The sequence below is a fragment of the Rousettus aegyptiacus genome, unplaced genomic scaffold (genome assembly GCF_014176215.1).
Source record: "Rousettus aegyptiacus isolate mRouAeg1 unplaced genomic scaffold, mRouAeg1.p scaffold_m13_p_15, whole genome shotgun sequence".
Classification (NCBI taxonomy): domain Eukaryota; kingdom Metazoa; phylum Chordata; class Mammalia; order Chiroptera; family Pteropodidae; genus Rousettus; species Rousettus aegyptiacus.
In genome coordinates, this window is record NW_023416290.1 from 13,406,225 (window position 1) to 13,418,971 (window position 12,747).

Genomic DNA, 12,747 nt, shown 5'->3' on the forward strand with positions numbered 1-12,747 from the left:
ATAGACGATAGAGGCTCTGTTCATCCCTCCTGTGACCACATCGAAGTTGGGATCTAGAGGAACGGAAGCGCTACAACTAGGGAGAAATAATTAACCTGCCACGGTTGAAGGTAGGAGGGGGCGGAGCCGCGAGGCTGCAGGGTCTGAGCTGCCTAGTGAGACTAAGGCTAGGCCTCTTACTGGGGCCGCGCCCGTGAGTAGACTTTCAGGTGACGGACTGGCTCGCTCTGAGCACCAGCGCCAGGTTGGCTGCACAGAGGGGCACCAGGGACTCACAGGGGTACACTGAGTTGTCGGAGCGAGGGCCAGAGGCAAGGCTCTCTTCTGAGCAGAAGTGCCCGCAGTATCCATGGTTCACTGTTGAGCGCCCGTCCCGCCTCCCTCCCCGCTGCCCCCAGTGCATGGACAGAGCAATGCCATAGCCATGATGTCATTAAACTGGATAACAAAGGCCGCTTCGCCCAGAGGATCCCCTGAAACCCGGCATCCACCAACCCAGGCCCCGCCCAAGCCATGTCCGGGTGTGTCCTCAGCGAGTCAGGTGCTCCTCCTTGCTTGAGCAGTACCTAGACTCATACTGGAGGTAGCTGGTCTCGAATTCTGGTGTGGTCTTTTGAGGCAACTATAAGACAGCATCTGTGGATTGCTTGCTGAATCTTAACAGGTGGGCTAAATTTGGCCTGTAGCTGAACCCCTCTCAGGACTGTGCCATTGGATACCTACTATACAAATCCACACTAATAAGACTGGGAGACTTAGGAGCTTTGCTTAGCATGTAGCAACAGACATGGAAAGGCAGCCACAATGGGAAGACAAAGAAGCAGAAACCATATGAGAGAACAGAACAGAGATCCAGATATAATGGAGTCAAGTAATCTAACAGATGCAGAGTTCAAAACACTGGTTATAAAGATGCTCAGTGAACTTTTGGGAAGTGTAGATGAACTCAATAAGAACTTTAACAGAGAGATACAAAGCATAAAAATGGAAATGGAAATTATAAAAAGGAAGCAGTCAGAAATGAAGAACACATTATCTGAGATGAAAAGTACATTAGAGAGAATCAACAGAGTGTATAAAGAAGAGGATCGATCCATCGATAGAGGACGGGGAAGCCAAGGATGCCCAATCAGAATGGCAAGGAAAAAGAAGCCAAGACTATAATAACAATTTAAGGAGCCTATGAGACAAAATTAAATGTAAAAACGTCCGAGTCATAGGGGTGTCTGAAAGGGAACAAGAAGTTGAAGAGCTATTTGAAGAAATAATGATGGAAAACTTCCCTAATCTAGTAAAGAAAATAGACATAAAACCCCAGGAAGCTCAGAGTCCCAAAAAAGATGAACCCAAAGAGGTCAGACCAAGACACATTATAATTAATATACTAAAGGTTAAATACAGAGAATCTTAAAAGCAGCAAGGGAAAAGTAGTTAGTTACCTACAAAGGAGCACCCATAAGACTGGCAGCTGATTTCTCAAAAGAAACTATGCAGAACAGAAGGGCTTGGCACAAAATATTCAAAGTGATGAAAACCCAGGACCTACAACCAGGAATTCTCTATCCAGCAAAGCTATCATTTAGAGTCAAAGAACAGATAAAGAGCTTCCCGGACAAAAATAAACTAAAGAATTAATCAATACCAAGCCTGTATTACAGGAAATGTTGGTGGGACTTCTTTAAGGAGAAAAACATGTATCAAAAACATGAATAAAGAATGGTAATAACTACATTCCTACCAACAAGTACCTCAAATGGAAAAGAATTAAGTGCTCCAACCAAAAGATAAGAAAGCTGGATGGATAAGAAAATAAGACCCCTACATATGTTGCCTATAAGATACTTACTTCAGATTAAAAGACACACAGAAACTATAAGGAATGGGATGGAAAAAAATATTGCCTTGATGGACCTAAAGGGCATTGCGCTGAATGAAGTTAGATAAAGATAAATATTGCATGATTTCACATACATGTGGAATCTAAAGAACAAAGCAAACAACAACATCAAAAGTGGAAACAAACTCATAGAGAATATTTTGAGGGCTACTAAATAGAGGGGTTGAAGGGATGGAGAAAAAGAGCAAAGGGATTAAGAAGTACAGATGAACAGTTACAAAATAGATGTGGAGATATAAGGTGTAGCATAGGAAAATAGTTAATAATGTAATAAATGTGTAGGGACAAAAGGGGTACTAAATTTAGTGGGGTGATCACTTTGTGAGTTATATAGATCTCTAATCGCTGTACTGTACAACTGAAACTAATACATTACTGTACATCAACTATAATTTTAAAAAAATGCATTGAATTGTACAATGTAAATATGAGCAACTAATTATCTATTATATTTCAATAAATCCCAAAAATAAAAAGGATAATACTATTACCATGAGTTAAGGCTCCCAAATCACTAAAAATTTAGAAAAGTCGAAAAATATATTAAATAAGTTAAACAATATATTGAGGCTTTTGGTATTTGTAGATATTGTTGGTGCCACTGCTATCCTCTGTTACAAAAGTTTTCTAGTGTCAGTGAACTTAGACAGTTTTTAAAAATGTGCCAACTGCATTGAAACGTACTTTTTCTGAACCACAAAATATTCCCACGAATATTGAAAATAGAAAAACTACATCCTCCATAAATAGTTTTTTACAAACTATATAAGTCACAGTAACCACAACAAATTTCAAAGCTATTAGTAATAAGATGGCACCTCGCATCTGACGTTTTTCATTCTAAGTCAATCTAAGTATGAGTATATTAGAATAAGAGAGAAGTGCACACCACTGAATTTTGAGAAAAAAAAAAAGCCAGTGATGAAGGTTAAAGAAAAGACATAAAATAAAGCAAGACTAAAGGAAGAAAATGAACTGGATTAATTGCAAAACCATATATTCTCAATTATTAAGACTGCAAACCCAGACCCATAAGTATTCTTTTAGGAAAGTCAATCAACTCATAACAAATGCCTCTGCAAAACAAGCCTACTTAAAAAGCATAGCACAAATTTGGTGATTTTAGTGCATTCTGAGTCTCTCACAAGTTATACTATTGATGTCACTTCTGAACTTACAAAGATAAAAATCCCAGACTGATTAGGCACCAACATCAGCTGCTCAGTTCTTAATAACAAGAATTATTACTGCCGCGTTCTGTGTTTCTGTTACTGTGCTAAGCACTTCACATAGATCAAGTCATTCGGTCTTCACACTGAAACTGAGGTAGAGAAGGAATCGTTTGATCACTCAGGGTCCGCGCTGGGATGGGAACTCAAACAATTTGATGCCAGAGCTGGGATGCCTAAGGATTACATGATAGGCTTTATTTTAAAAGATCATAGGAAAAGGACCATAGATTAGTTCATAAGTTAAAGTTTTACCACGTTTTGCAATTCATCAAATGACCAATTCACTAAATTATCAATTAACCAAAAATTTATTTCATTCATATGTATTCTATAACTGGCAATGTTTTCAAAATGGTGGTTTCTTTTGTATTTTGCAATTAATGTGTCGTCTTATATAAACATCATTTTTAAAGCAATATTATCAGTTTCTTTCTTATAACACATTGGTTTTTTGAGAACAAAGAATATTTGTATGATTGAATTCTGGATTGATCTGGGATGAAAACTTCAAGGTGCACTTGAGACACAAGTCTGTACATAGAGATAAAAAGGGAAGAAATCTCTAGTAATACAAACACAGCTATCACTATTTACCTAGGCAGAAAGTACTAGGACAACATATGGCTTCTTTTTGATGTGGATTATTTTATCGATAATTCAATTGAAAGAAGAATAAAAAGAGATAGCATTCCATTTTTAACAAATACTCTTTGGTTATCATGGAGCATGCCTACAATCATATATATACAAGTAAATATACTTACGGCATAGAAGACTTAACTCACCAATGAAAAAATAAACAAACAAACAAACAATCACTTTGTATAATTATCTATCATCTATCGACCTATTTTTATCCTTTTTGCTTAAGTACACACATATTTTAAATACTAGTTCACACAAAGTCTACAAATATAAAAAATATGTTCATGTGTTCTGTGTGGCTTCCTGAAACTTTCCAAGTTTTACGAGGATATTTCAGTGTTTTTTTTAATTAAAATGAACTTTAGAAGTCTTACAGTATATTTCTTTCTCATTGAACGATGAATCTATAACATGATTTATTTTTACTTTCTGAGCTTGTTTTCCAATTAGCAGAAAGATCATTCATTCATTCATATGTTTACCAATCAGATATATTATGTACAGTATGTTAGGGAAAAAGCCGTTAAACATTAAACATCTTAATCATTTATTAAGCACTTACTAACTATTAGCTTATGTTAACTAAGTCACTTATTTCTAGAATATAATTCTCAAAAGCCATCTATGAGTCAGGTTTTTACAAATGAATTATGGTAGGAAGAAAGCAAATACATGTCCCAAATCTTTATAGCCAATAATTGTAAATTGGTGGAGGAAAACTTAAATCTGGCACCAATTAAATGAAAATGCAACACTCTCAACTGTCATGCTGAATAGTAGCTCAGGAAGGAGATTTATGATGACATAGTGAGGAAATTTTCTTATATAACAATTCAAATTAAAACAAGTTGCTGTTCTTTGTACATGAGTATTTGCATAAAAGTCCAAATAACTAAATTGTGGACCTTCTTGGCTTTTTAAAATTAAATTTATTGGGGCAACAGTGATTAATAAAATTATATAGGTTCCAAGTGTACAATTCAATAACACATTATCTGTATATTGCATTGTGCATTCACTACCTAGTCATATCTCCTTCTATCACCATATATTTGACCTCCTTTATCTTTATCTACCTCCCTCATCCCTTCTTTCCCTCTCATAACCACTAAACTGTTGTCTGTGTCTAAGAGGTTTTGTTTGTCTTGATCATTTGTTGCTTTCAGTTTTATATCCCACATATGAGAGAAATCACATGGGTCTCAATTTTTTCCGTCTGACTTATTTCACTTAGGAAGATTATCTCCAGATACATCCAAGCTGTCGCAGATGGCAGTATTTGAAATTATTTCTTTTCTTATGGCTGAGTAATATTCCATTGTATATATGCACCACATCTTTTCTATTCGATTATCTACCAAAGGACACTTGGGTTGTTTCTATGTCTTGAATGGGAGAAGATATTTGCAAACAATGCCTCCAATAAGGTGCTAATATCTAAAATATATAAAGAGCTCATACATTACTCAACACCAAAAAGCAAACAATCTAATAAAAAAATGGGCCAAAGGATCTGAACAGACACTTCCCCCAAGAAGATATACAAACAGCCAACAGACATATGAAGATGCTCAACTTCTTTAGCTATTAGGAAAATGCAAATCAAAATCACAATGAGATAGCACCTCATTCCTGTAAGAATGGCTATTATCGACAAGAAAAGTGACAATGAGTGTTGGAGAGGTTGTGGGGAAAAACGAACCCTCATACACTACTGGTGGGAATGTAAATTGGTACAGCCACTGTGGAAAACAGTGTGACGGGTCCTCCAAAAATTAAGAATAAAATTATCACATGACCCAGCAATCCCTCTTCTAGGTATCTATCCAAAAAATTTAAAAACATTTATCTCTAAAGGTATATATACCCTCACATTCACTGAAGCATTATTTACAGTGGCCAAGACATAGAAACTATTGAAGTGCCCTTCGATACATGATTGGATAAAGATGTGACACATATATACAATGGAATATTATTCAGCTATAAGAAAAGATGAAATACTGCCATTAAAAAATTTTTAAGGCTATTTTGAGTTAATTTTAACTTCAAAGGTAATCTTTATTAAATAAATGTTTAGTTAATGCCTCTGCATTTAAATAATTTAACGCTGTTGATTAAATTATTTTATTGCCTATGAAATGACAAAGATTTACATAATTCTAGGGCAGGATCTCCTTTTGGAATTCATAAGTAAGATTTCAAAATATATGACACAGGAATAAACAGCTGATTCCAGAACAGTACTTTATGGCCGCAAAATAAGATTTCACGACCCACACTCGCCTTCATTTTGTCTCTAGCTCCAGAAGCACAAAAAAAAAAGCATTCGAACTCTTCGGCTAAACTTGGTATTCCCTAATATACATATCCCACCTTACACCTTGGCTAAAATAAGTTTTAATCAGTAAAAGGGTACTATATGACAAAGTTGTTTTTGTGTTCTAAAAATAAATATAGGTATGGTAAATTGTTCCTTTTCAATTACTTATAGTGGACACATGACACTATAATTCTTAGAAAAAAATAAGTGGAGGAGCAAGTCAGCTCCTGGTGGGTGCAGGTAGGGTAGCTCACACTATTTTTATATGAATCCTTAAATTCAGATTGAGGAAAGCAAGGCAGGGAGGCCAGCTTCTCTTGCTGAACACAGACATATTCTGAAATTAGATATCACTGTGTAGTTCGTCCTGTAAAACCACTTCATCCAATAACCTTTAATTCATTTATTATTCATTCAATCAAGTATTAAGCATCTTGGAAAGCCCGTCCATGGATAATAGAATACGACAATGGATGAGCATTGTTCTCCTGCCTCCCAGGAGGACACAGCTGAATTGGGTGAGGGGCCTGGAGGCAAGAATGGCGACTGGCGGAGGGCTAGGATAGAAAGAGTCAGCCTGACCTATGGGGGCAGAGAGGAAGTGGCACTTACCTCAGAGTGGGGTGGTCAGGTAAGGCTCTTAAGAGGTGACCATTCAAATGAAGAATTATTAAGTTTTGCAGCGGGTAGGGAGAATAGGGCATTCCAGGCGTGTGCAAACCGAGGAGGCAACCGCATGTGGTCTTTGGAAAACACAAATCATTCAGTGTGGCTGGCACGGGGTAGCGTGTGGGAGGAAACGTGCGCATGAGGGAGCCGGTACCACTCCAGGCAAGGCCACGTGAGCGAGCGGCTGGCGAGCAGGGAGGAGGACGGGATGTGAAATGCGGACGGGCACAAACTGCCTTTCATGTGTCAGAGGCTGGCTCTCTTCAGGCCTCTTCCCCACCGCTATTCTCCCTCTTCTGTCACTGTCACATTATCTCCAGAGACCCCTGGACCCCGTGCCTCCCCTGTCCTTACATAAGGAGTTCCTGGAGAGCAGGGATGCTGGAATCTCACTCGTTCTATTTATCCAACCCTATCACAGTATCGTAGGTCCTCAAAAAATGCTAATGAGGGAATGGGAACTAGTTCTATCGACATCCTCCTGTGTGCCCTGTAGTGCTTCCTGCCCAGAACCCCTTCCGGTCCCTTCGCCTCTGGTGAACTCACATTCATACTGCAAATCCCTGCTTCACAATCGCTTCTGCAATATCAGATGGATGTCCCCATGACTCATCTTCTGGCACATGTCCTCCTTTGTAACACTTGTTAACAGTTGCAACTTAACATTTATCTGGGTGATTATTCAATAAAAGCACACTTCCCCTAACTAGACTATAAGATAAGTAGACAGGAGAGCAGAGAATATGTGTGTCTGTGTTTGCTCACCACTGTACCCCACACCTAAGACAATGCCAAACACATAGCAGGAACCCAATAAATAAGGTTTGATTGAATAAGTAAATAAAAAGGAAGGAGGGTCCTAGGTGGAACAGCTCAACAGAAGCACCAACCGCCGCCAGCCAAGAGAGAGAGAGAACTCAGAGAAGGAGAGTAGAGAGAGAGAGAGAGCAGAGAAGACATAAAAGACACTCCCCCTCCCAACTACCGAAGCCACCCGCCACTCAGACCATCTAAAGCTACTCCCGCCTTCCTTCGCCCCTCCCATCCTTCCAGGACGGAAGGAGATTGATTGTGAGACCTGAGTTTGGTCAGATAGGTCAGCCAAGAATATTCTTAGATTTTATCCCACTGAGAGTTAGTGAAGGATTTTAAGCCAGTGATTCAGGAAAAGTGCAAAGGACACATTCAAAAGGAGAAAGGCTGAAAGCAAGCAAGAAGTCCCTGTTCAGGACAAAGAAGACAGAAACTTCAACCAAGACAGCAGTTGTGTGAAGAATGTGTAGAACTAACGTTCAGAAACAAACTCACAGATACAGAGACTAGACTGATGGTTGCCAGATGGGAGTGGGGTTGAGGGGGTGGGGTGAAAAAGGTGAAAGAGATTTAGAAGTACAAACCGCCAGTTATAAACTTGGTCACAGGATATAAATTATAGCATGGGGAGCATAGTCAGTAATTGGTAATAACTATGTACGTGTCAGATGGGTACTAGATTTATCCAGATGATCACTTTGTAAGGTACGTGACTGTCTAATCATTATGTTGTACACTTGAAATTAATATAACATTGTATGTCAACTGTAATTGAGAACTAAATTTAAAAAATGAGGGCAAAAGCAATAGAACTAGATAACGTCGCCAACATAGACCGACAACTTCATTCCATGGAAACCGCTGGTTTCATAGCCATCTGGCATTCTGTGCTTCCGCAGAGACCAACATCATAAAAATAAAAAGACGTGGTGAATAAAAGTGCCTTGTGTTCATAGCAACAAGCTAAAACATAAAACCCAGTAATAATTTGCTACTATGCATATTAAAGCATCTTATACTGCAAGTCCAACTCCACGAAACACCTTTCTAGTAGATTATACAGTGGCTTAGCGGAGGCTGACTTACAGAGGCCCAAGGTAAAGCGGGAAGTGTTTGGTCCCTGAAGCCAGCTGACATCAAACACTCCCTTGTGCCCGGGGTAGCCATTTTGAGTGCAAAGTCTGCTCTATGGGCCAATGACTTTCATCTCTGTGATATGATGAAAGATATCAAAAAGCCAACTTTGAGATTCAAAACAGAACTAATGCTTTTACAGAAAATTGTATAACTTTATTCTTTTCAATAGATGTGACTGGATTACATGAAAATTGAAAGATGGTACATTTTTAAGTCTAGGGTTTCTTCCAGTGAGGCAATGTTACTGTATTCGAGAAAATATTTAGTAATGCTACTGAATAATCTATTTAGGTTCAGTGAGCATTCCAGAGTACGTTAATCCTATTTACAATTACTTATACACGCTTGTTATTTCCCACAATCATCCTGTACATGTAGCCTAAAAAGATCGCCCTTTTTATAGAAAACTAATTACTGTGAATAATTTCCATTCGATTGTGAAGCATACACACACTTCGTTAGACTGTCCATCAATGGAGGCTGGGCTGTCCATGTTTGGCATAGTTTGGAGTATGGATTCATGTTTTAAATATATCTTACTAAGATGGAGAAATGTTATATAATATACCGTATGCAACACATCAGAGATGAGTACTAAGTAACCTTTAGTAGTACATGCATTCGTAATGGCCTAAATCAATTAAAATGAAATTATATGATTGTTTTTAGTTTGCTTTTTAGGGTGACACGTCAACTAAAATGACAGTTAATGTACACTTACATCTCGTCATAACATCAAGACCGCAACCAACCTCTTTACTCTATCCAAACCCCATTTTAAATTAAAAAAAAAATTCCTCGCGACACTTGAATTTAGTTGCACTGTGTCATCTCCTAACAATGTGTGACGGCTAGAAGAGCAATGCCACATCAGAGCAGAGGGGACAACTTTCTTTATTCATCTTCTCACAACAATTCTGTAGTGTTTATGCAAAGAGGCACGGTAAAAATAAGACTTACCACCACGATATAGCGAGGTCTGTACTGAATGGTTCCAAACAAACCCAATATGACAACTATGATGTGTAGGAAATTTCCAAGGATAGGCGCCCACTGGAAGCCGAGGAAGTCAAAGATCTGCCTCTCCAACGCCGACAGCTACAACCAAGCAGAAAGCGTCCATCAGCGTGTAACCAGGAATAAGCGCACTGTTTTTATCTTTATTTCATGGCTAGAGAAGTCTGCACATTCAATTTCAATCACCGTGACGTACATCGTTGTCACTAGAGTTGTGACACCTATTTCATATACTGTTTCATGTAATCTTTCTAAAAAATATATACTGCAAAAACTTGAGTATTATGATTTCAAGTATAAATAGATTTTAAACCTACCTGGAGAGCTAAAGATATACTCTTTAAATAATTTCCTATGGTAAGAAATCTAGAAAGATATTTTATGACATCACATCTTCTACAAAGAATTCATCATTACTTTTAGTAAAACGGTTGATTGAGTATAATGTATTTGGAACAATAATTTCGGGTCTGTGATGAGTTTTAGCATTGGAAGAACAACCCTCTAACCATCTCTGCCTTCTTGTGTGAAACATACATGATCAAATCTTCTGGTTTTTTTTTTTCTTTCATTAGATAATCATTGATGATATTGCCTTGGACTCGAGGCCTTGATATAAAACTAGAGTTAAATAGGGTTAGATTAGGTCGAATCTTTTTTTGAATACCCAAATAAAAATTATGGGGCCATAACAATTTTAGAGATGCCACAGTTTACTATATTTCCATGATACAAAGTACATTTTTAAATAATTCTAAAATGCATTAAGATTACACTTAAACCATTTATGATGAAACAGATGAATTTCATATAGTCCAGTGAATGCCAGCAATGTCATTATCATATACAGATGATAGTTATTGTAGTCTATCTAAAAATTTTATAATTCCACCTGCTGTATTTAGACACTAATCTTGCACATTTCAAACATTTTTCTAGATTTACTCTGATAAAATAGTAATTCTAATAAAATGATGCAACCATTTGCCATCCTTATGGCCTTAGAAATTGCAAATTCGAAATGAAAATGGCACCCTAGATATTTTTCTAGTTATGTGGCAGGTATATGCCTGAATAGCTTTAATTTCCTTGGACGTAAAGAAATGTCCACCATCCAGTAAGCTGAATCTACCTTGGTTAAGATTCACCTTCACTGAGCTGTGGAGGAGAAAAGGAGAGAAAAGAGAAAAACACTTGGAGACAACCAAACCAGAACCACATTCATTTCATGGGTATTTCCTGACTGTCAAGTGATTTGTCACCATCCCCTACATTCACAAGTGAAAAGATGCACAGAAACGGCTAAAACACGAAATAATCAGAACAAGGTAAGAAGCAGCGTTGCGTTTTCAATCTCGTTTGTCTCTGCTTGTGACTCTAATTAGTTCCCAGGAAACTCCCCCTAAAAATGCAGCATTTTATTTATTGGCCCATCAGTGATGTAAATATGCGTTATTTTTTCTTTTTATGTCCAAACTGGATGGATGTGCTCAGTAAAAACAAAAAAAAAAAACAAAAAAAAAAACAAAAAAAAAAAAAAAAAAAAAAAAAAAAAAAAAAAAAAAAAAAAATAAAAAGAAACCCTGGAGAGCAGCTGCAGGCAATTCATTCTGAAAAGCAACCCTATTTTAAAGCTGTCGTGCATCACAAAAACCTTTAAAGTGAACTTTTTGAACAGAGAGAAACCAATTTTCATTTCTGTCAGGAAATGCATGGATAGCATTCTCTTCTGTGATGTTAAAAGAAATATGCATAATGAAAGAGAAGCCAAATTAACACCAGTTACTAGAAAATCCACATTCTTTACTAAAGACAGACACTACATCTCTCTATTTATTAATGTCTGTTCTCTGGTAACTTACTTAAAAATGGATTTATGGTGGCTTGAAATAGGGGACAAACAGAGGTCATTGAGAAAATCCAGCTAGGAGTGGGGAGAATCAGGTGAGAGGCAGCTATAACGACTATTCAAACTGTGAATACGAGATTTGAGTAGCTTTTTAAAAGGTCAACCAACAACAAAAAAAGCCTGTCAAAAATAAACGAATTCCATTGCATTTTTTACTTATTTCTTTTATCTAATTTTCATGTTAAGTTATTTAGGTATTTAGTTTATAGGCAAATATCTTCCCACTAAATGTCATAATCTTTAGAGACACCACTTTTTGCCTTAGAGCTTGACATTAATGACCCGGAGTCACTAAATGAAATTAAATATTCGGTTGCTTGTTAACTCAGAAAAAGTACGAATATATTTTAGAAATATCTCTGTCAAAACGGTTCTCATGAATGGTGTGCTGAAGCTGTGGGTGCATCTCTTCCCAACGCCAAGGTCAGTGACTTCAAGTTGGGAAACTGACATTGGCAAGTATGGGAACATACACAACGCGGACATCAGGAAAGGCTAGAAATCACGTTTTTGTTTATGTGTTAAGAGAGCGTATGGTTAAATATTTACCTGTACGCCACTGAATTTGGTGTCTAGAAAACCGTGGTTCTGATCCAAAAGAGCAGTGGAAAGAAGTGAGCACACGTATAATGCAGCATAAATAAAGAGCAAACAGTCCAAGTGAGAGCAGAAGGACGAGGCTCAAAGAGGGTTTCTGCAGAGATGCCTTAGCAGAGAAGAAAATGGATGAGGCATTGGAAGAATCTGAGGTTTAGATAAAGGTAGAAAATTCAAGGAAATATAAAGGTAACAAGACACTCCAGAGGAAGCAAAACCAACCAGTCACAGAAAGCAGAACAGAAAGCAGTAATGTAAAGAAAAATGGAATCATTTCTAAGTGAAAGGTAAGAATTTGGAGGCTATAAGAATATAATGAAAAGAATATGTTTCTTTTCTTAACAAGTTAAAAAATAAAGACAATCAGAATCTTAATAAAATGGAAAGAAAGGAGGGAGGGAGGGAGGAAAGAGGTGAAGGGAGAAGGGAGGAAAGAAGAAAGATGATAGACCAAATCAGCCGTGCAAAATATGGTTCAAAGATATCAAGAAAATTAAAATGGGATGTG

General features: G+C 37.4%; 1 protein-coding gene across 2 annotated transcripts in view; it reads right to left on the reverse strand.

Moving 5' to 3' along the window:
- NKAIN3 (sodium/potassium transporting ATPase interacting 3) overlaps positions 1-12,747 on the reverse strand; it is a 463,387-nt gene that overhangs the window by 228,722 nt on the left and 221,918 nt on the right. For both annotated transcript variants that reach the window (XM_016165875.2, XM_016165874.2), the window contains exon 2: positions 9,677-9,814. In XM_016165875.2, coding sequence (XP_016021361.1) covers positions 9,677-9,814 — 138 coding nt within the window. The remainder of the gene's footprint in view (positions 1-9,676; positions 9,815-12,747) is intronic.